At 34.4% G+C, this 25,726-nt stretch overlaps 1 protein-coding gene across 3 annotated transcripts in view; it reads right to left on the bottom strand.

Moving 5' to 3' along the window:
- Positions 1-25,726, bottom strand: part of ASCC3 (activating signal cointegrator 1 complex subunit 3) — a 340,865-nt gene that overhangs the window by 287,792 nt on the left and 27,347 nt on the right. For all 3 annotated transcript variants that reach the window (XM_026002925.2, XM_026002927.2, XM_026002926.2), the window contains exon 4: positions 17,923-18,482. In XM_026002925.2, coding sequence (XP_025858710.2) covers positions 17,923-18,482 — 560 coding nt within the window. The remainder of the gene's footprint in view (positions 1-17,922; positions 18,483-25,726) is intronic.

A 25,726-nucleotide genomic window follows, 5' to 3' on the forward strand; every position in this document is an offset into this window, starting at 1 on the left:
AAGCATACATTTTCACTATCTCTATCTGAAGAAATATTTAGTAAATATTTGCTAATTATATACAACACTGATGCCTTTATCACTTAAAAAGAATCATAATAGAAAATAATTAAAAGAGGGGCAGCCCGGGTGGCTAGGCAGTTTGGCGCCTGCCTTCAGCCCAGGGAGTGATCCTGGAGACTGGGAGTCCCACATCAGGCTCCCTGTGTGGAGCCTGCTTCTCCCTCTGCCTGTGTCTCTGCCTCTATGTGCCTCTCATGAATAAATAAATAAAATTTTTAATAAATAATAATAATTAAGAGAAAATGTTACAAAAATATCTAATTATCAATTATTGTTAGGAAATAAATGACACAACAAATATTAACAAAAATATCTGATATGCATATTTAATTCAGCATTTTTTTCAAGAAAGTGTACTCATGATTGTAATATGCACATACACATATTCTAATTTCTTCTGTTAAATTATTCTGGGTTCAAAGGCAAAATTAAATATACCCTGGTGTTCTGTAAATAGTAGCATTAAGTTTCAAACACTGTTTCAGCTAATCATTGGTTAGATCATAGCTTCCTTACTCTTCCTGCTAACCACCAGTATGTCTCCACTTCAACCTGCTACATATAGAACCAGATGACCCTTCCTCATTGTCATCTTTCACGTAAACATTTTCAAAAAACTACAGTTGGTCATCTATGCTCAATTTGGGAAGACAGAATAAGAGGACAGTTGAGAACATGAGCTAAGGGTCAGAGAAAACTAATTTTATTTCTCAGTTCTGCCAATTCCTACTTCAGGACAACGGGCAACTTTCTAAGCTCCGTGAGCTCCACTTTCTCACCAGTTAAAAAAAATTAACAGTGTCTGGCACAAAGTGCTCAATGAAAACCTACTGCTGTTACCAACGACTTTTTCCTGGCTGATGAACATCCAACATACATCTGCTAACAGCAAACTATGTGATAAGATCTGCTAGCTAAGGCAATTTATGCCACTAATTGTCAAAAAAAAAAAAAAGTCCTCCCTTATATTGAGCCCAACCAGCCTCACTATAGTTTTCATCTACCATTCTGGTTGTGCTCTCTGGGTTACAGAGAATGATCTTAGTAACATTTCTATAAGACAGCCCTTCAAGTGTCTGAAGATAAAGCCAGTAAAGTACTATTCACACTTCATACACAAGTCCTTTATTTTTCAGTTAAACATAAATCAATTCCTATTAGTCATATAACTTAGTTTCTAGATAATTCTTCATCCAAGTTCCTTTAAAATTATACCTTTTCCAGAGTCTTAAAAAAAAAGACATATAAACCAAACCTGAACACATTTCAAATATTTGATCAGCACAGATCACAGAGAGTTCTGAACTAGATGTGAAACTTTTTGAAAAATAGCCTAAATCAGTAACAACACTGCACTGTTGGTTTAAAGTGAATGTGCAGCCAAGTAAAAACATTTGGTTTTAGGTTCTTTCCATGTGAATTCCTAGAGTCTAAGATTCCCATATCCTGTATTTTTTTTAATAATTTTTAAGCCCAGAATTCAAATAGATTGCTTATAAAGTTCATTTTCTTCCTGTTTCTTCTTTTTAGTCTTTGAGAGCTTTCTAAATCCAGATTTAGGCTTCTGTCATAATCAGTAAACACTATCAATGTAGAATCTGTTCTGAACCCAAGATCAATACCCATGCCTGTATGCAAATTATTGATTAAAGTCCTGAGGACAGGGCAAAAATAAAAATAAGAAAGAATAAGAAAAGAGGGCAGCCCAGGTGGCTCAGCGGTTTAGGGCCACCTTCAGCCCAGGGCATGATCCTGGAAGCCCGGATAGAGTCCCACGTCAGGCTCCCTGCATGGAGCCTGTTTCGCCCTCTGCCTGTGTTTCTGCTTCTCTCTCTCTCTGTGTCTCTCATGAATAAGTAAATAAAATCTTAAAAAAAAAAAAAGAATAAGAGTAAAGAAAAAAAGATATAAACTGACCCCAAATTGTTACCAAACCAGTATTAGGGTACAGTTTTTCAAAAAAATATTAATGTCACCTAACTGTATTAATCACTGATACTTCTCTAACTTGTTCATTTAATTTAGATACTTCCTTAGTATTGTAGCCACTTAGCCACATGACTTATTATAGCCTAAATAATTCTATATACTTATATTTTAAATAATTATAAATTTAAAATACAATTTGTCACTCATATTAGCCACACTGCAGGAGATCAACAGTCTCAAGTGGCTAGTGGCTCCACTAGCCTATTATGTTAGAAGGCAAACAGATTATTTCAATCATTGCAAAAAGATAGCCCTGGCCTAGAGGATATTTTGATTCAACTGTAAAATGGTGCTCAGAGCCAGACAATATATTTACATTGCACAATTTATCTGTTTAGTTGTATCATACTGACTACCAAATTAGATTTTTTCTAAAGTCCATAGTTTTACATTAATTTTTTGTGTTGTACATTCTACTGGTTTTAACAAATGTGTAATGATTATAATGATATGTTTCTACCATTAATAGTATCACACAGAATAAATCTACTGCCCTGTGCTCCACTGCTTCATCCTTTCCTCCCTTCCTAATCCTTGGCAACCACTGATCTTTTGAATATCTTCAGAGCTTCACCTTTTCCAGCATGTCATAGAGTTATGATCATACAGTATGTAGCCTTTTCAGAATGATTTCTTTCACTTGGCAATATTCATTTAAGGTTCTTCCAAGTTTTTTCACAGATTGATGGCTCCTTTCCTTTTATCACTAAATAATTTTTCATTATGTGGTTATACTACAGTTTGTTTATCCATTTCCTTACTAAAAGATATCTTGGTTCCTTTCACATTTTGACAATTAAGTCTTTATTTTTTTATTGCATTAAATTGTATATTTTTCATTTTTCTTTGTTTTCCATCTTTACCAAATTTTCTATAATAAACATACAATACTTAATCAAAAAAAGTATTATTTTAATACTACAAGTCAAACTCTGATTTATCATTTTGTTTTCATTTTTTTTTTGTCTCCACAAAGCATCACTCACTTAACTAACAAAATAAAATAGGTTTTCACAAATTTACCATATTTGGAATTACACCAGAAATAAAAATAAAATCTCTTACCATGTAGGCAAATTAGCTGATAACTAAGAATATGAGAACCAGTGATGAGACAAATTACTTCTTCTATCAAATCTTACTTTTCAAGAGAAAAATGTTTTTTTAACCAAACACAATTTGATCCCTTGGGAATCATAATGACATATTTTTAATAATTGTTATTTCATAGCAACAATAAATGTTTTAATGATTTAATCATATGGATTCATAAGCAAACACCTTATCTTAATATCTAACCACAACTAGTTAAGAAGGATGGAGATGAATGGTGTCCACTATATTCTTTCTCAGTAGAAGAGACATGGCATTTTAAACTAAACTAGTTAAGAAACAGAATAGCAGCATACACACAGAAATTAAAAATGTGTTTTGGCATCTAAATAGATATGTAAAATGGAGCAAGTAGGTGACATATTACTCTTCAAATAAGCTTATTTCTTTGTGTATCAAAAGAAAAGAAAGATTTTTCATAGAAAGCAATACCTGTGACTGCTCATATACACATTTAATATTTGCATGAGAATTATTTATTACATTTCATACACACTGGCTAAATATGCAAGCAATGTTTAGCCTCTTTCTTATTGGTATAGACAATAAAAATCACAGCATTTATTAGGGGTCTTTTGTATTTGGGGGATTTGCAAGGCACTACACAGAAGTTCAATCCCAAGAACAGTATATCACATCAATTCCAAGAACAGTATATCACATATCACTTTTTCTAGGTATCAACTGATATATAAAATACATGAACAATAAAGCTATATGGAGTGCTTTCGTGGCTCAGTTGGTTAAGTGCCTGCCTTCAGCTCAGGTCATGATCCAGGATTCTGGGATTGAGCCCCACTTTGGGCTCCCTGCTCAGTGAGGAGTATGCTTCTCACACACCCTCTGCTGTTTCCCCTCTTTGTGCTTTCTGGCTCTCTCTCTCTCTCCCTCTCTCTCTTTCTCTGTCAAATAAATAATAGAATCTTTAAACAACAACAACAAAGCTATGATATTCAGTGCTCATAGAAAACTAGTGATAGGACTAAAAATACTAAAATCAAGCAAATAGAAATAAGGTTTAATAATAAGGTAAAAAAGTTCCTGGTTTTGGCTTTTTTTCCCCCAGAATCATCCGAATATTTATATATATAGTGTCATTCCTATTAAAAAATAACCATAATAATTAATTTTCTATTACCTTGAGCAAACTCAAGATTTCAATTTTAACTCTAAATAGGAATAACAGTTGAATACATGTTTATTGGTCACTGATTGTGACAATACAATTGACATATGTATCACATATACTGAATTTAGTTACTCGACTGTTTTCAATTTTTACAATATTCATAAATAGCTAAACCCATACATAGTTTGCCACAAGAAAAAATATGATGATCCTATAAGGATAACAAGTCATTTCTCCTTTAAACAAGATACAAACACTAAAACAGATTTTACTTTTAAAAGTCTTCTTAAAATTATCTTGAAAAAAAATCCCTTCTCCTTTATGCTTAAGATAAGAAGAAGACTGCCTTCTGAAGGAACAAGTATTAGCAATTCAGATGAAAAAGAATAGTGATACAAAATTTCATGTTTTAAAGTACCTCTTCTGGTAGAATAGAAAAAGAGGAAACCTAACAGACTTCAAACTTAAAATGAAGAAAATTATCGCCCTGGATCAAACATTGAGCAAAAAAGGCAAAGCACTGGGTAGAGATGAAGTGACATGTCCAGTTCTGGACAGCATGGCCATGGGTTTGGCTCCCTGGGATAACCTACAGGAGAAATGTCCTATGCAATGTGGGAGCAAGGCTTAGGGAAGCCAGGGCTAGGGAATAGGGACCTGCTGTTCATGAGAGGGAACAAGAACTACTACCAAAGTGACACTACTGCAAGAATCTATGATAGAGAGTAGAGGAAAGATAGAGGGGAGAAGTTACTAATCAACATCTGCATAAGAATTAAAATTCCAAAATATATGAAGAAATCTTACCCTAAAAATGACAGTTCACAAATTCAACAATAAAACTTAAGGTCACTCCAAAGGAAGGTAATATGGAAAAAGGTGACAAAGACTTTAAAATAAATATTATCAAGGAGATCAACAGAGCAGTTGCTTCCATTAAAATAATTTACAAAACAAAAGAGGATACATTGAGATGTTCTATTCTCTTTGTTCCAGTTTCCTGTAAACTTAAAACTGGTCTTCAAAAAGTCCATTAACTTTTTTTAAAAGATGATATATGATACAAGGAAAAAAAGAATTATAACCCTATTATCAATCTAAGTGACTATTCTCTTAATGTTGATAAATATTTGCCAAGTCGAATGATTATCCTACTTGTGGTTTAAACAAAAACTACTTTATAAAATGCCTTATATATAAAAGACGCTTAATAAATCTTGGTGAAGAAACGAGTAAGTAATGAAAAGATCAATATGAGGTCATTTTCTATCAGCATTAGTCCTCAGGTTATAAAATATACATCTCTTTTGGAATTTTCATTGGGATCTCTTATTTTTCAAATATAAAAATGTCCTTCAGGTTATTTTATCTTTTTAGAGTATTTCAAATATTATCATAATTATTATTGATAGCATAAGAAAACAAAGAGTTGTATACACATTAAAAATTTTAAAGAAATCCATCTCCACTGTGGAACAAATATATCTGTTATAACTGGGTGTAACTAGAAGGCCAATTGGCTTATCCCAACCCTTACATATCTAAAGGTTGCAGATTTTAGTATTTAAAACTAATACATGCTATATTAATACAAGCCAAAGCATACATGGGAGGAAAAATAGAAGAGCAACAAAACCAAAAGTGATTCTCTGAAAATAAAATAAACATTCCCCTATCATTAAGGAGAAAATAGAGAAAAGGCAGGTAGAAAGAAAGTAGCAATACAACTAAAAACTACTGTTAACATTTTTTTCTTTTTTTTAAGTTAAGAGGATATTACAAAATTTTAGAGCAAAAAGCTTGAGAACTAAGTGAAATGGCTAATTTCATAAAGAATATAATTTTCAAACTTGATTTAAAAATCTGAATAAGCCAACAAGTACTATAAAATTTGAGCTGGTAATTAAAGTCTGCCCTCCTAAAAGACAACAGGCTGGACAGTTTTAGAAGCAACCTAGTATCAAACTTTCATGAAAGATATAATCATTTTCTTATAGAAACTTTTTTGAAATCAGAAAAAGAAAGAAAACTCCAGAAATTTATTTTATGAAGTTGTAATAACCTTAGGTATTAAAACAGGATAATTTACAAATCCTCTACTCAAGCTGGGATTCTAAGCATACCAGGAGGATCAAAAAACCATATTATGCACCAGGACCCACTCAAAAAGCCCCAAGAAAAAAAAGGAGGCATTCAGATTCTTATAAATTAAAGCAAATCCATGTATTTTTTTTTAATTATACAGAGATATGCATTTTAAGAATTAAGATTGTATCTACACCTCTACTGTAAGTATTAAACAGCATGTTATATATTACAGTAAACATAGTATCTAGTATGCTCAATTGGAGAATATCTTTTTTGAGGTAAGCTATTTTAGAATTGCATGTCAAATGAAAAAGATATGCATATTGATAACTAAGAATAATGAAGTATGATCAAAAGATATTAAAAGGTAAGTAACTGAAAATAATTTTGAAATAACAGTCCATATGGAACTGCATATTGGAATAATTACATAAAGCAGAGTATATTAGTAACATTGAAAATTATTCTTACTTTGGTTTGTGGCATAAAAAATTATTAAATATTCATATATTCCAAAATAAAGTCTTAAATACAGAAGAAAATGACCATGAATATTGGGACAGCATTTATTTAGAATTTTTCTTAAGAAAAATGTGTTATGCAAATTGTAGTTGCACTGCAGAAAATTAGATAAATTATATTTTCAGAATAACTAATGTTCATTATTTACAGGTACTTAATCTAACACAAAGCTAAAACCAAGGTCACTTACAACTTAATTGAAACCACTTGGAATGTGAACACTATTCATTCTTCACATGCTATAATTAATTAGGTGTGTGTAAATAAAGTTATAGCTAGGTACCACCGTATATTTAAAAGCTTACATTTTCATGGAAAATTGATAGCTTCCTTAATTTTTAAAAAATGTGCCGATTTTAGCTGCCTTAGAGTAAACAAATTTACAGTCATTATATAAATGTAGGTGTGTGAATATGTATGCATGTGTATATAAAGTTGGACACAATAATTATATATTGAAATGAATGCTCAGAGCAATTTCTAAATCTAAGTCATTTGTTTATAAATTGACAATTGAAGCATCTACAATGTTTTCATTGATCTCAAATATTATTAAAACATAGACATTTATCCTTTATTTTACCAATAAAATGCATTTGTCTTATTTTTTCCCATATAAATATTACAGATATCTCACAGTATATAAAATGCATGTACTCTCCTAAAGTAGTCATGAAATTATTCATTATGACAGACACAATTTTCTTGCCCATTCCCCTTTTAAATATATGTATGGAAATTCCAAGAGGAGACCAAAAAAAAGGGGGGTAATGAGATTCGGTTGATTAAACTTTGCTAGATTTCCTTTTTGTCTCCAAAGATCTAAGAGTATCTGACACACAGTAGACAATGAAAGAATGAGTAAACAGTGCCAAACAGAAAAATAAAAGAAACTGTATGAAATTTGGCAAAATGTCTTACTCAGAGTAACCATTCCAATGAAGAGCAAAATGGTTTGAAATCCATTACTGCCATAGATTAGTACAGCAAGTGTTTAAAAGTCTTCATTGTGAGTTTAAGTTAAACTATAGGTTCATGAATAGGTAGGGATGCAATTTTGCCCAACAAAGGACACTCATTTACCTACAAGAGGTTTTTTAACTACAACAAATGGATTTTGGGGTGCCTGGGTAGCTCAGTCAGTTGAGCGTTCAACTCTTGATTTTGGGCTCAGATCATGATCCCAGGGTTCCCTCTCAGCAAGGAGCCTCCTTCTCCCTCTCACTCTGCCAGCTACTCCCCTTGTTTGTGCCTCTCTCTGTCAATAAATAAAATCTTATAAAAATAAGTAAATAAATTTATTTTTATTTTATTAGATCCTATTCATCATTTTAATAACTGGAGCCATAAAAAGAGGAACAAAAGCAACATGCAACGAAGATAAATACAAAATATAGCTATTGCTTTCCCAATATAGATTATACAACTTAAGAGACCTGTTATAAGAGGTGAAATACTTATTGACCTTTCCTAAATCTCACCTATTTGACCTTTCCCTAACTAAATCTCACAATCAGCTGAAAGTAGGACAAATGATTCTTGATTTTTCTTCATGAAAATGTCATTGCCTATTGAGTAAATATAGGAATGAATAACCTAAAATGATAAGCAATGTGGAAGTGACAAGAACCTTGGGAAAAAATGACTACACCACTTTAGAGTATGCAGTATGGACATATTCAGATATGTGTCCATTAGTCAAATACAGAGAAAAGAGACATCTAATCCAAATAATATTCTACTTAAAATGAGTGAAACTAAAAAGGAAAAAAGTTCAAAAAACATGGAAGGTTCAATCATGTCTTGGTGATTGACCTTCTAAGCAACCTAACACCAAAGGAAGATTCCTATGTAAAAAGCTGAATAGATGTGCCTACTTGAACACTTAAAACATCTGTAAAATTGTTTTAATCTCATTGTAAGTTTTCTTATACATAGAAGATTCATCAAATGGAAAATTGGCAATTCTCACAAGAAAACAGTAAGTGGCCTACAAATACAGGGGGGAATAAAATAAACCCTTAAACTCAGTTGTAATAAAAAATGCAATAAAAGAGTAAAATACCCTTTTCTCTCCTTTAAACAGGGAGGGATTTTAAGTATAATCACCGCTATCTCTGAGAAATAAGAAAAACAGAAGTGCTAGAGAAAAGCAAAATTCTCCAATTTCAAAAACGAAAGCCAAGAGATAAAAATTATGGCTTGTGAAACTGCTTAACTATAAGCTTACATTAACACATAGCAATGTAACAACAACAAAAGAACAGGATTCATTAAATAAAGTCATGAAAAATAGTCTTAATTCTCCTATGAGTTTATTAGGTTAATTGTTCTTAAATTGTCATAGTAACTCAAAGTTTAATATCCTTGAAGGAAAGATGATGAAAGCATTCTACATATCAATATTGGTAAATCAATGGAGTACTGAACAACTGTATCCAATTTGTGTTAATGGATTAATGGCAACACTGTAGAAAACTGAAAGAGTCTTACACTTAAAAAAGGGTAAGGAAGAGAACATGTAACTACTATGATATGTCTAAAATATCATTATGTAGGGACACCTGGGTGGATCAGCAGTTTAGTGCCTGCCTTCGGCCCAGGGCGTGATCCTGGAGTCCTGGGATTGAGTCCCACATCCGGCTCCCTGCATGGAGCCTGCTTCTCCCTCTGTCTATGTCTCTGCCTCTCTCTTTCTGTGTCTCTCATGAATAAATAAATAAAATCTTAAAAAAAAAATCATTATGTAAAAGAATAGATGCCTACAACTTTGTTGCCTCACTGTAAAAATATAGGATTAAATGGCAGACATAATAAAAAATATTATCAGTTCAACAAAATAAGTTATAAGAGAACTACTCAAGAAACGGATGGGATGCCTTTTGGCGGGGGTGGGGGGGGTGGGGAACCTCTTCATTAGAATAAGTAGACCTTATTACAAGGGCACCACCAATTTGACGGAATGCTAGACACATACATACTACATTGGGTGGAGAAATTCTATCACTCTAAAGATTCTCTACGTCTGAAAAGTGTGATTTTACCCAGTGGCAGCTCTCTATTCAGATTTGGTTGGAGGAAAGACTCTTCTGATCATTCATGCGAAGACTATAGGAAAAACACATATTTGGTCCTCAAAGCTGAAGGGACACCATTCTAATTCTAGCCTGGCTAATATCAGTGTCTTTGTATTGTTCAGGAGTTCTAAACCTACTAAAAAGAATGTACAAGATCAAATAGATGAAAAATCTTTTCATAAAGCATTAACAGTATCATTCAGCACAATAATATTTTAAATACCCTATTCTAGGTACCAAAATCATCACTGCTATATCCTCCTTATCAAACTACAGTATATACATGAAACCAGCGGTTTTCAACGTATGATCTGCGATCTCTCAGATCACTCTAAGAGGTCCAAAGATCAAAAATATTAAAAATAAATAATAATATTTAATGTAATAAATTTAATATTAGTATAATTCATTTTACTAAAATATTCTTTGCTTCATTCATTCACATCTTTCCATGAGTATAAAGTGAGTTGAGTTTTGCAGAGGCTACATAAGGTATTATGATATCAGAACAGACTGAATGCAGAAACACATATGGGTATCTAGTTGTCTTCTATTAAGCTAGATGTTGAAATAATTTGAAAAAATGTAATACAATTACATTTCCATTCAATTATAATTTCATTCTCCAAATTGTATTTTTTAATTTTAGAAGTTATTTTTCATGTTACTTTTATTAATATAACACAGTATATTATTAGTGTTAATAGTTTAATATTAAAGTACATATTAAATCATTTAATGTATTAAACTTTTTATTTTAATTTCTAAAAAAATCAATAAAATATATTGATAAACAACATAAAGAAACGTTCTAGGTGGTCCTCAGTGATTTTAAGAGTATAAAGGAGTTTTGAGAACAAAATGTTCCAGAACCACCATATTAAACCATGCTAATTATTCTACATCAAAATTTCAAAGAATGTTGGAATCATTCATTTATAATGCAAGTAATTACTAAAAAAAAAAAAAATAGTCTTCCCTTTGAAGACAATCTAATCAAATAACTCCTACTTCTTAGGATCAGGCACATGTATAGAACAGGTTAAATTCAGAAATGAACTTGCATGGGTCACGTAATACCATCTGTAAAGAGTCAAGAGATAATGCTAACAGCAAATGTCAAATCACAAATGCTATAAAAAATAAGCCCCATATGCACAAAAGCAAACTATGATCATATCAATACAACTCAAAATTCACTTTTCCTAAGAACTGATTACACAATAACTCCATCAATATTTACAACAGCATTAATAACTCTGCAAATAGCATTTAATATTGAAAAAGTACCAAGAGATATGTACACTCCAATACATCTTCAATAGATCTCTAATATTCTCAAGCATTCTTCTATTAACACCTTTTCTATTTTATCAAAGAATGTTAAAATAGTAACTCACTTCAAAAATTAAGTTCAAAAAATTTTCCTAAGAATTAGTGATACTTAAAAAAGCAAAACAGGAAAAAAAATAGTAAAAATAGTAATTCTCTAAGACTTACCCTGTAGCATCATTTTATTACTTGATACATCTCTATATAAGGCATAAATACAATTTTATATACTGATCTATAGTGTACACACTCTAATAAAACTTTGATATGCATGAATATATGATACTCATGAATATGGAGGCAAGAAACTAACATCTGAAAGCCTACATACAGTCTGTGAAACATTATGCTAAGTACTTCATATATATTATCTCACAATTCCCCACAGCAAAATTGACCTTTCCTAAATCTCACCTATTTGACCTTTCCCTAACTAAATCTCACAATCAGCTGAAAGTAGGACAAATGATTCTTGACTTTTCAATCTGCTTTGTAAAAAGCAGATATTTTACAAAGAGGGAGCTGAAGTCCATAAAGGCTTAGTAATTTGCCCACAGTCAACCTAGGTAGGCAAATAGAATTTGAGCAGGCTTTGTAAGAAAAGAAATTTCTTCAAATAGTCTTGTCAGTCAATGCCCTTCTCTTCAAAGACTCTAATGGCATACCGGAAGGAACAGTAGACCTAGGTTCAGAAAAAAAAGTCCCAGAATTTCTACCCAGTGTTGCTTTATCACTTTAGGAAACATAAGGGCCTCAGTTTTGTTTTGTTTTGTTTTTCATCTTTATACAAAGGACTCTACTTATACCATGCAGGACTATGAAGAAACTGGTTATGTCAAGGGAGACAGCCTGGTCTGTGTCTATACATAACAGACATTGAAAACATAGCAGATTTGCTGTTACTAACACTACTTTATAGGGGGAAAGTCTATGTTCAAAGTATATTACATGATTCCAGTAGGACTAAACTGACTGCTATGATTCTGGTTGGGCACATCAGTAGCAGGAAGGTGTCTGTACCAATCAGGGTGGGTCCCAATTGGGGGCGGGGGGGACCATGAAATGTTCAAGTCTTACTTGCTTCTGATGGCTAAAATGCTCTATCATTAGTATTTTCTTTAAAGTAAATAAACCCCAAGGGCATAAAGAACCTTAAGGAATCTCAAGCCCAATCAAATTCTAAGGCTTAATCAGTGTAGCCTTAACTGGAAGATGACTAGGAGTGAGAAGTTAAAAGAAAAAAAGCCCCTAGAGAGACAAGGTGGGGCAGGTAAAGATGATGGTATTGAGAAACCCAAGAAGTGGGCTGTTGTACTAGTTCAACAGCCACTAAAACATATGAGTATTCCAAATGTAACGATTTCTCTGCAGAAATACTAAAACTTATCTTTAACAAGATTTCATCCTTTCTCTTATTTCAGCCAATTCCATATTTGGAACTCTCCAAAAGGGCAAAACATTGTTTCTAATGAAACTGTGAATTAGAGTAAATGCCAAAGATTCCTCAATATATTTAAAATGTTTTATCTTTCAAAGCACCATATACCACAAAATGTACAGATCTATTTCTTGGCAAAGAAAGTACACCACAGTGGAGTCAGAATGTCTGAATTTAAATCCTGGATTCACTACTTATTCTGTGACCTTGGGGAAATTTCCCAACATATCTATAAAATAGCTACCGCCTATTAAGCAATAATTCATAAGGCCAACAGAATATTTCCTTAAATAAGTACCAGCAAAGCAGAGGTAACAAAAAACGAGAAAAACGCTTTTAAAGACTCTGACGTTTGAAAAGGATTTCAACTTAACTATAATGGTACACATGAAATTTTATTAGACCTTCTTATACTTGCTTTCATATGATTTTTTTCTTTTTAACAATTTATGGGAGGGAAGGTAAAGTACCTCAAAGTGTAACCTTTTCAGTGCTTAGAAGTTTCTAACAAGGTTTAATCCAGCCCTGGATTAAATGGTGTGATGTATATACAGCACTTTACATAATGCTTATGTCAAGCAGTAGTCACTCAAATGTTGCCATTACTGTTATTACTATTGTCATAAGGTTATTTCTCTTGGGACGCCTGGGTGGCTCAGGCTCAGTGGTTTACCATCTGCCTTTGGCTCAGGATGTGACCCTGGGGTCCTGAGATGAGTTCCGCATAGGGCTCCCCGCAGGGAGCCTGCTTCTCTCTCTGCCTGTGTCTCTGCCTCTCTCTGGGTGTCTCTCATGAATGAATAAATAAATAAAATTAAAAATATATATATATTTCTCTTCACAAATTTCAGGCTAGAACTTCTCTCTTGTACCACCTTTGGGGTAAATGTCATCATATGTACACACTTTTTATCCTCATGCTTCCAATACTAGTTCAACAATAACATAAAGGTCTTTGGGGTAAAAAAAAAAAAAAAAGAAAAAAGAAAAGAAAACACTTTAAAAAGTCAGTCTTTAAGAACACTTTTTCATCAGTCATAAGGCCAGTAAACTAAATTCTGGGGCAGTCCAGGTGGCTCAGCAGTTTAGCGCCTGCCTCCAGCTCAGGGTGTAATCCTGGAGACCCAGGATCGAGTCCCCGTCAGGCTACCTGCATGGAGCCTGCTTCTCCCTCTGCCTGTGTCTCTGCCTCTCTCTCTCTCTCTCATGAATAAATAAAATTTAAAATTAATTAATTAATTAATTCAGAATTGGGAAATCCTATGTTGAGAAAAAAATACCTTCCGCATAGACATAGCTTTTTACATATTCCTTTTATGTTATATTTAACAATACATCCCTATGGTTCTGCTCAATTTCTGGAGCACGAGCACATAGTATGGTTATTTAAATACTACTATTCCCCAGAGTCAACTAATACCTCAATAAGAAATGGAAATTAACTATGCTATCATGTATACTGATTATGCTTTTAATTACACCATTTCCAGGCTTAAAAGCAAGGAATTTAAAAGACAATAGCCAACACATAAGGCACAGAACATCTTAGTGTGAAAATAACAATGGTCAAGAGTGACCATAATGAAATAATATTTTTCTATTGAAGCATTACTTCAAAAATAGAAGGAAAATTTGCTAAAATAAACTACAATTGCACAGACGGGAATCAAATATATAAAGTATGAAAAACATATACTGTAAAAATTTTTAAAGACTATCACAATAATTGTTTATTTTCCTTTCACAGTTAAAAAAAGACCAAAACACTAATGAATCATTTAAAACTCCACTACTCAAGACACTGGTAGGTAGAATGTGAAATATTAGCTTACATGTTAAACTGTCCATTAAACACTGGTTGAAAGATCATGGAACTAGATCATACTAGGTGTATCGCTAGGTTTTAGAGTGGCTCAGAGTATATCTTAACAAAGTGTATGAAGTCTTATTGTATCTGCTCCTTACCTATGCCCACCTTGTCTCTCAATCATACTGTACAGATTACAGCCCTTTAAACACATCGTGTTCTTGCTCACATTTAAAATATGTCCCCTACCTTTCTGGTCCACTTGAAGAAGTTAAATCTAGTCAAATTTTAAAACTAGGCTCAAGATTAACCTCTATGAATACTTTACCCTACTAATCCCTCCATACAAATACAAATCTATGACTGGTTCTTTTATGCTCCCATTTTCTTTCTTTCTTTTTTTTTTTTTTTTGAAAGATTTTATTTATTTATTCACAAGAGACACACACAGAGAGAGGCTAAGACATAGGCAGGGATAAAAGCAGGTTCCTCACAGGGAGCCTGATATGGGACTGGATTCCCGAACTGGGATCATGCCCTGAGCCAAAGCAGGTTCCTCACAGGGAGCCTGATATGGGACTGGATTCCCGAACTGGGATCATGCCCTGAGCCAAAAGCTCAACTGCTAAGCCACCCAGGCACCCTTGCCATTTTCTTTCTATGTAAGTTCTTTCTTTCTATATAAGTTGACCCGTGAACAATATGGGTTTGAACTGTGTGGGTCCATTTATATATGGGTTTTTTCCTCAATAAACACAGTACATGACTGTATATGTATTTTCTTCCTTATGACTTTCTTGGTAACATTTTCTTTTCTCTAACTTACTTTAAGAATATAGTACATATAAAATATGTGTTAATCGACTATGTTTTAGCACATATAATACATATAAAATATGTGTTAATCGACTATGTTATCAGTAGGGCTTCCATCAACAGTAGGCTATTAGTAGTTAAGATTAGGGGGAGTCAAAAGTTACAGGTTGACTTCTGCCTGTCAATGCCCCTAACACCTGTACTGTTTAAGGATCAACTGTAGTATCATAATACCTATAGTATTTGAGTACACTTATGTTATGTCTCCTCTTATTAAACAATGAATTCTTTGGGAGTAAGGTTGCTATCTTATTCATCCTTCTATGTTCAATAACTAGCACTGTACCTCATACATAATAAGGCAATAAATCTATGATGAATGGATGGATGCGTGAATTAAGTTTGACCTTGTAAGGAGGCAGATTATGGGAAAAAAAAAATCTTAAGAACTAAAAAACATTCTCCCTCCAACAATCAGATTCAGTTACTACTCAAAAATTGTGCTAGGAAATAGAAATATGAACTTTACTGCAGATATTCAGAAGTGAAAAGAATAGTTTTATGACTAACTCAGGAAACAAAATTTCCATTAGTTAAGTTTCAGTTTACTATAATCATAATAAAATTGCTATGTATTCAATTATGATCATCAAGTATCAGTAGAATTTTCTTTATAAATCAAGATTTTTAAAACAATACTATTATTTTCAGACTGTTGGAGCAAAACCATCTACGAATGTGGACCATATCTTGATATAAATTAAATTGCAAAAAAGTCAGGATAAATAGACTGATCACAGAATTAACAATACAATAACTTACTCCCAAACTAGAGTTAATCAGCATAATACCATTACCATGGGGTCAGTCCTCCAATATCTGTTTAGCTAATTCCCTAAATTAATTTTTCTTTGAAAAAAAAACTAGTATTCTTTTCCTGTATTCCTGATACTCCATGTGATTTAAAATAATAATAAAAACAAATAATAATCACAGCTTCCATGTCATGAGTATTTACTAAATGCTACTTATCATTTCACATACAGATATGTCATTTAAGGTTTATAATAATTCTATTGTCTTTGTATTCACACCCTATGAGACAGCCCAACAAGAAAACAACCTCTGGAAATTCAATTACCTAAAATCTTACTACCAAAAAAGTTAAAGAAAAAACTGTCTGATTTCAAAGCTTCTGCCCATTCTACAACAGTATGTTACTTCTCTTAATTCTTCTCTTAGTTCTTCACTACAATTCTTTGTTAGATGTTACTCATCTAATATATCCAGTATAAAAACTGGGTTGAAAAAAAAAAAAACTGGGTTGAAAAAAAAAAAACTGGGTTGACATCATACTAAATTTTTTTTTTTTTTGGAATCATACTAAATTTATAACAAGAAAGGAATATAATGCCAGTATTGAGAGAAAAACTAAACACTTTAAGATAAACTTGTATAACTGTAAGAGTAATTCATCATTTTGAATAACAACTAAGTCGTGGCATAGAAAGGAATAAAAATTATGTTTTCCTCTGTGTGTTAAAAAAATTTATATAGTTCTTTACTAAGTTATATAAAGTACTCCAATTATTTCTAGATCAGTGAGTTTTTCAGTTTATTCTTTCAAACATAGAAACTAATGAAAAATATTTTTCTAAATCAGTAAGTAATTTAATATATAGATAAAATTTTTAATACCTTGAAATTTCTTATATTTTTTATCAAGGAACTCTTAAAAATATAAACACTATACAAACATTAACAATTATTACAGTAATCATATGACTCATCATTCAAACCTATACACTCTTTGAAGAAAGGGCCCTACCGACTATTATAATGTAACAACAGATTTAAGTAGGACTGTTCCAATAACCAGGACATGTGGACACTGTAACTACCACTCTCTAAGTCTTCTGCTATTCATTAACACTCACAGTCCTCTTATAACTGCTTAGTGGAAAGATATACATGCATACTATCTAAACCATTTCGCTACCTATTTTACAGCAGCACAATACTAAACTATCTGTACTAAATATCCATGTTTTAAAACGCTATTAAGATAATTCACATTAGGGGGATCCCTGGGTGGCGCAGCGGTTTGGCGCCTGCCTTTGGCCCAGGGCGCGATCCTGGAGACCCAGGATCGAATCCCACATCAGGCTCCCGGTGCATGGAGCCTGCTTCTCCCTCTGCCTGTGTCTCTGCCTCTCTCTCTTTCTCTCTGTATGACTATCATAAAAAAAACAAAACAAAAAAAAATTAAAAAAAAAAAAAAGATAATTCACATTAGGGCAGCCCAGGTGACTCAGCGGTTTAGCACCGCCTTTAGCCTAGGGCCTGATCCTGGAGACCTGGGATCGAGTCCCATGTAGGGCTCCCTGCATGGAGCCTGCTTCTCCCTCTGCCTGTGTCTCTACCAATCGCGCACGCGCGCGCTCTCTCTCTCTCTCTCTATATATATATATATATATCATAAAGAAGTAAAATTTTTTAAAAAAAAAGATAATTCACATTAATATGACTTCAATAACTTCCACAATACCTCATTCTGAAGTTCATCACCACTTTTAACGGAAGCAAGCATATCATATAAAGTACAGCAAAGATCTTCTATTCTTGTTGCTTCAGCCATTTCATTTAAAGTTGCATTTAAGTACTTCTCAACTTCACACCACAAAAAGGAGTCGTTTGTTTTTTCCACAGGCTTGAGCTCTGGGGTGGAATGCTCCTGAAAATGTTCATTCAGAAACTTCTTATAATCAAGGCTTATAGTTTTCTGGGATTCACCATTAATCGGCAGTTCGTCAAAGTGGTCCAAATCATGCATGTCAAATGAAAATGCTAAATTTTTACCAAATAAAACTCTATCACCATATTCCTCTTCTGTCATCTGGATAAGAGCAGTAAGATTGTCTTGATGAAAACGGGAAGTAATTCGATTAGTAGCATTACAAGCTGCAGTGGCAGATGATGATGGAAAGGGACCAAACATCTGTTTGATAGCCTTTGTCTCTTTGTGACCAACACAGTCCTTCAAGTGAAATGTCTTGAAGAGAAATGCAGCCGCACTTTCAATCGCTTCTTTCCCATTATCTATTCCAACTATTCAAAGATGAAAGAAACAATATTAGTTCAAGTGAATCACAGTTCAAGTTACCCTCTTCAAAAAAACTATTACAAATCTTCTTCCAGGTAATTACAGCAGTGAAAAATATATTGATAAGAATAATCAATTTAGAAACTGAAAAATCCCTTTAAGTCCATTTCCAATTTCCCAAAGACCTATATTAGGTCAATAAACCATTATCAGTAATCATTCTCTATCTAGAAAGGAGAAACTACCTATTGAAAATTCTTTTACCTCTTTCTAAAAAAAAGTTTGTGTTAGCTAAAACTTATCTCAAAGTGATTTTTATTTATTTTATTTCTTTAAAGATTTTATTTATTTATTCATGAGAGACACAAAGAGAGAGAATGAGAGAGGCAGAGATACAGGCAAAGAGAGAAGCAGGCTCCATTCAGGGAGCCCAATGTGGGACTCAATCCCGGGACGCCAGGACCACATCCTGGGCCTAAGGCAGGCACTACACAGCTGAACCATCCAGGGATCCCCTCAAAGTGATTTTTAAAAACTAATTTGATGGGCTAGTTAAATAAACCAAAATAAGGTATAAGATATGTCTGAATTATTGACTTTTGGAGCTAGAAGAAAACCTCAGGAGAGCTACAATTTCCTTTCCAATTTGTACTGTAAATCTGAGATGGCAAGAAATAGATTTATGTAGTTTTCACTCGAAAACATTTCATATCAGCAAGGATGGACATAAATAGAATCTTTTCAAATAAACTTAGCCATATTATAAAACATTTAAAAGAATCTGCCTTTTGTGGGATGTCTGGGTGGGTGGTTCATTGGTTGAGTGTTTGCTTTTGGCTTAGGTCGTGATCCCCGGATCCTGGGATCGAGTCCCACATTGGGCTCCCTGTAGGGAGCCTGCTTCTCCCTCTGCCAATGTCTCTGCCTCTCTTTCTGTGTCTGTCATGAATAAATAAATAAATCTTAAAGAAAAAAAAGGAATCTGCCTTTTAAAGGCCAGAAATAAATTCTTTACCAAAGTAAGAGGAAGTAAAGGAGCAGCCACTAATGTAAAGCATTAATTTCTCATTACTGAATTTTCTCAAATAAAAATAAAGGAAAGAACCTGTATTTGTGGAGGATCCCTGGGTGGCTCAATGGTTTGATGCCTGCCTTTGGCCCAGGGCGTGATCCCGGAGACCCGAGATCAAGTCCCACATCAGGCTCCCTGTGTGGAGCCTGTTTCTCTCTCTGCCTGTGTCTCTGCCTCTCTACCTCTCTCTGTCTCTCATGAATAAATAGATAAAATCTTTAAAACAAACAAACAAAAAAGAACCTATATTTGTGTCATAAAATTCAAAGAATAATCTTAGAGCAGAAAAAAAGAATTTTAATCTGCAGAAGGTCCCCAAGTCATTGTGATTGACCTTGTGGAATAAAGTTGGTAATATAGTTAATACTAGTGTCTTTCTGAAACCATGACTGCAATTATATCATTGATCACAAATCTTGAGCAGCTTAGTACAGCTTGATATTCAATCCAAACTCTTATTTTTTTTTTCCAAGTCACCCTAGAAGCTGACTCCAACCTTTTATTCCAGCCTTTTTGGCCATTATCCATTTCCAGTCCAGCCAACATGAATTTCCTAACATCTGTCCTATGCCATGCTTATTTCCGTATTTTTATATAACCTTCCCCAAAACCTTTGGTTGTTCAAGTTTTACCCATGATTCAGAATCCAGGTTAAGTGCCTCTTTCAGGGTGAGTATAATATTGTGTACAATGTGGTACTCTCTCAATTTTTAGCCCAAAATAGGTGTCTCAATAGAAATATGTTGAATTAACCTAAACCCAGGCCTCAATGACACCAGACTAGTAAAACTAGTGTTTTTACACCATACCACACTGCCTCAGTAATTTTTTATGGATATTTACACATATGTATAGAAGACCAACAATTTATATGAGTGAAGACAATTTTAAAGTAGCTATTCCTTCTAATTTCCTCAGGTATAAAGTGTACTTGGGTGATTATAAAGGATTTACAAAGCAGTATGGGACATAGAATTATTCTTTTATTATTTAGAAAAATACATGACAAAAAAGTTCTATAAATTAAGTGATGCTTTAAAATAATTAATTGAATAACATTTATGTACATTTTACTTAGTCCTTAAAGAACCTGGGTTTTGAATAATTTAGGAATTGTGATAATTCTGCAAGTAATTCAACAGAGTTGGGACTACTGAGGTCTAAGCAAAGATGGAACTTACATTTTTCAAACTCACTTTATATCTGACACTATAAACATATTCTTTTGTAAAGATATTTTACACTTTGGGATTTTTTTTAAACAACTTATAAGAACTTTTACATTAATTCATCTCAAATCTTCCTAACAAAATTATCTTCTTCTTACAGATCCTAAAATGGAGACTCAGAGATAAATAACTTGGGAAAGGTCAAATAACTAGTTATCAAATTAGTTGTTTGATATCTAACAAACTATGTTATCAAAGATGCAGGGCGGATTTCTAACTCCTTTTTTTTTTTTTAAGATTTTATTTATTTATTCATGAGAGACACAGAAGGAGAGAGAAGCAGAGACACAGGCAGAGGGAGAAGCAGGCTCCATGCAGGGAGCCCGACGTGGGGCTCCATCCCGGGACCCGGGGTCACGCCCTGGGCCGAAGGCGGCGCTAAACCGCTGAGCCACTCGCACTCCTCGCACTCCCGGAGGTTTCTAACTCCTAAACAAAGTGCTTCTACTACACCATACTGATTCCCTATAAATTCCCAGAAAGTAGATTTACCCCTAATTCTCATGTATTAAATAAATAAATCGCTTTGGAAAATAAAGTAATAATCGGGAAGCCTGAGTGGCTCAGCGGTTTAGCGCCTGCCTTTGGCCCAGGGCGTGACCCCGGGTCCCGGGATTGAGTCCCACGTGGTCCGGCTCCATGCACGGAGCCTGCTTCTCCCTCTGCCTGTGTCCCTGCCTCTCTTTCTGAGTCTCTCATGGATAAATAAATAAAATCTTTAAAAAAAGAAGAGACAGTAATAAATGGGAAAATAGTCTTAATTTCTTACCAAAAGTGGAATTAACTTAAATACCATCATTTCATGGTAAAGTCTGTTACAGCCATACACTGCATTCACTGATCAGCGCAGTGGGGCCACCATACATCCTGCCAGAAAATGATCTCCACAGTGTAAGTGGGGAAAAAGTCATGAGTAACAGGTCTGAAGAAAAGTAACTGTAGACTCTTTGGAAACATCTCAGAGATCAAAAACATTTTTTTTTCCAGAGTTTCAATTTTTTAAATGACTACTGACATATCTATTTGAAAAAAAAAAAAAGATCTCCAAATGGTCTAAAACTGTTTACGTCAGATAACGGAGCTTCATAGCGCGCAAACCCCTTTCTCACTATTACCCCTCCTTGCGCACAGCCTGCCCCAGCGCATCTCTGAGGACACGTGTTCACACCGCAAACTGGTTTCCTAAAGGGGAATCGGCCCCGCGCCCGCCGGGAGGTCTGGGCGGTCGTTTCCCACAGTCGTGGCAAACCCCGGTTACGGCCATGCTGGGCTTCCCAACAGGGCCACGACAGCCTACGGAGACGACGGGGTTCCCTGGGGCGCGAAGACGCGCCGCGCCGCCTCCCGGCCGCCGCACACGCGTGCTCCCCGCCCCAGCGTGCTGCGTCCGCGCGTGATGACGTAGTCAGCACACGACGCGGGACGTTGGCCGGCGCTGGGCCGGGCGGCCGCGCTCCTCCGCTAGCACCCGCGCACCCATGGAGCCGGCACAAGGATCTCTTGGTGACTCAACCGTAGGAAAGGTGTTCGTGAAGCAGGGAGAAGACCTCTGAGGAGGGAATGCAATCGACATCTGACCTGCCCGGGTCCGGCGGGCCCACGTCTGGACAGGAACGGCGGGGGAGGGGGACGGAAACCTACGGGAGATCTGGGCGCTTCGCCATCCCCCCGCTGGACCCGAGCCTTACACGTAAAGCGCCCCCGGGACAGGCGAGAGAGACCTCGGCAAAGGCGCCTGGTGCAAACCTGTAATAAGCAGCCCTGTTCTCACCGTACCCCAAGTTAGACCTGTGAGATTAACTGTGAGGGTGCTGTTCACAAAGAACCTCTTTATTTTTATGTACGACGTAATGCTGGTTTATATTTCATGTGCAATGTAAAACTGATAAACTTCTAGATGATTATTAGGCGAAAGCTCTTCGGTCACTTAACACCTGCTCCCAATTTTCAAGCCTTTTCTAGTTCACAGGACTGCCTATGCTCATCTTTCTGGATGGATTTTTAAGAAGCTTACTAGTTTTGTCCTCAAGATAAAGTAGCACTAAAGAAAAATACACACTAAGCAATCAATTGTCAAAAAACTTGAATGAAACTGAAGATCTACAAATTTAGCAAAGCTAGTCTAGATACCTAACCACTTGCTTGGATATCAAATTTTCTCTCCATTAAACACTAAGCAAGTTAGACTGTGTAAGTCAGGAAACTGGCTCTTATCACCAAAACTAGCACTTCAACTGCAACACATTTAAAGAGATACTTAGAAGGTCACTGAGATATTCTGTGTTAAAATAATAAATACTTGCCCTGCCTACCTCACAGTTACATTGAAAGAAAATGAGATGTGAAATGTACAGTAAACTGTGGATCTGTAGATACAACTGGTTACTGATTAACATTACAAAACACATTTTTAAAATCAGAGTTGAGGGAGGAGTATCATAAATCATTCTTAACACAAAATGTACTTCTGTATTTCCTTTGACAGCAAAATACTAAGAAATAAAGGGCTGTAAATTTTAGCTTTTAACAAATAGCCTACTCCTTAAGAGCTGGGGAATTCTTAAAAAAACAATGAGTAAAAAATTTTAATTGAAAATTGAATAAAAATATCCATCAACTTCTTGCATCCTTAACTGCTAATAATCAGTTTAAAAGTTGTCAACAAATGAGTTCCTTGACCACTTACATCTTCAATGTTTAGTAGAAAATATTCTATCTTTTATACTTAGAGTTTTATACTGAAATGTTTAAAGCAAATTTACTTTTCCATGTTATACAAAAACTGAAGAAAACTGAAGTGTTCATTTTACCAAACACCTGATCTACAACTGTTAATACCATAATATTATAACCCTGCATCAGTGCCAACTGAAGTTCATTCATATTTGTTAAAAGTATCACCAACACAGCCAAGCTGCTATAAACATATTACATTCACAGAGATTAGCTGATTTTTTAAATGATAAATTTTTTTACAAATATGTATAGTATTTGTGCCATAAACTTTCCTAAGCCAACATTATATATAAAAAAGTACAAAAATAAAGATTCCACTTAAACATACACTATTCCATTCCCCCCCATTCATTTTTTCCCTTTTCATACTCCCCTCCACTGCCTCTTGCTGAGTACTTTTTAACTAGTATCTAAAATTGTCTAAAATGAATCTTGCAAGTATTTTCCTCATGTTACAGAGAAATTCAGATATACTGAGATTAAATAACATACTAGGACTATAAGAGTTAGAATCGTGTCTCCTTTTTATATTATACCATCTTTCAAATGATCAAATTATCAAACAAATTTATCATGTAATAAAGCATCTATCATATGCCTTTTTGGGGAATGAACTAAACAATTTATATCATGTAAACTTAAAATTACCAGGACACCTAGGTGGCTTAGTAGTTGAGCGTAGGCCTTTGGCTCAGGTCGTGATCCCAGGGTCCTGGGATCGAGTCCCACAACCAGTTCTTTGTGGGAAGCCTGCCTCTCCCTCTGCCTATGTCTCTGCCTCCCTCTGTTTCTCTCATGAATAAATAAATAAAATCTTTGGAAAAAAAAAACTTAAAATTACCTAAGTAATACAATTTAGTATAATGAGCTTCATTTATTTCAGAGTATAACTGCATCAAAGCGCCTCCATCAAAACCTTACATTAAGTAGGCCTAGTATTCAAGAAATGTTCAATAACTTTTTTAAAAATTTTTTAAAATTTTTATTTATTTATGATAGTCACACACACACAGAGAGAGAGAGAGGCAGAGACATAGGCAGAGGGAGAAGCAGGCTCCATGCACCGGGAGCCCGACATGGGATTCGATCCCGGGTCTCCAGGATCGTGCCCTGGGCCAAAGGCAGGCGCCAAACCGCTGCGCCACCCAAGGATCCCTCAATATAATAACTTAAAGGAGTTGCTTAAATTTTAAAATTATTCCTGCATTTACACAAATATTACAGCCCTCAGGGTGAGCAGATAATTAAAGGAAAATAAGCAGAGAAACCTACTTGGTAGAGAAAAAGAGAAGTACAAGAGATCGAAAATAGTCCAAAACACTTCCCTATGTTTTAAAGTCAGCTATTCAATTTTATGTATATTTACTAGAAAATGTGAATACTCATTTACAGTATAGACTTCAAGTCAGCATTCAGCCACTATATTGCCATTTCTAGTACTATAAAATCCTGATTCAAATCACAATTTGACTTCCCAAGCAACCAAACAGCTAACATAAAAATAATCAATTTTATATATATAAAAGTTTGCTACAGTAAAACCGTTATTTTGAGCATCACTAAGGAAACTGCACCTTTCTCTGAACAATTCACATACCTCACTGAGATTTAACTGGCATTTTAAACCTTTTTAATGTCCAAGGGAAAATATTAAAAAAAAAAAAAGATGAGGTATACACTTTAGTTCTGTATCCATTTATCAGATGCTTAGTATATGCTTGGCAATACTATAAAGAAAATCAACTGCAACCTAAAAAATGCCTCTACTAAGGAATGAAGTGCAAATTACTTAGGAAGTTATAATCATTTGTAAATGAAGAATAATATAAAACTAAAACTTCATAAACTGAAGATTTGGTCCTATTTCCAACTCTTGCCATTGCTACTATGTCCATTCAATTTACAGCTATTTTGCCATATCCTCAAGTAATGTGAACTGCCTGTTTATACAGCTGATACATCTGCAGAGTTGTCTATTATTTCATTAGGTTATTCAGCTCTTTTGTAATTTCTCTGGTGAATAAATTTGACCCTAACCATTTAAAACAATCTAAATCTGTCAAGATTAAGCAAGCACAACTTCTGCCCCTTTTGCAAAGTTCCTTCACATCACTGAGCACTTAGGTTTACCATGACAACCACAACTATTTCTTTACCAAAGGCTACTGGATTATAAGAAAATTATTTACTGACAGCCATTTACCAGGTTTTC

The sequence above is a fragment of the Vulpes vulpes genome, chromosome 1 (genome assembly GCF_048418805.1).
Source record: "Vulpes vulpes isolate BD-2025 chromosome 1, VulVul3, whole genome shotgun sequence".
NCBI lineage: Eukaryota > Metazoa > Chordata > Mammalia > Carnivora > Canidae > Vulpes > Vulpes vulpes.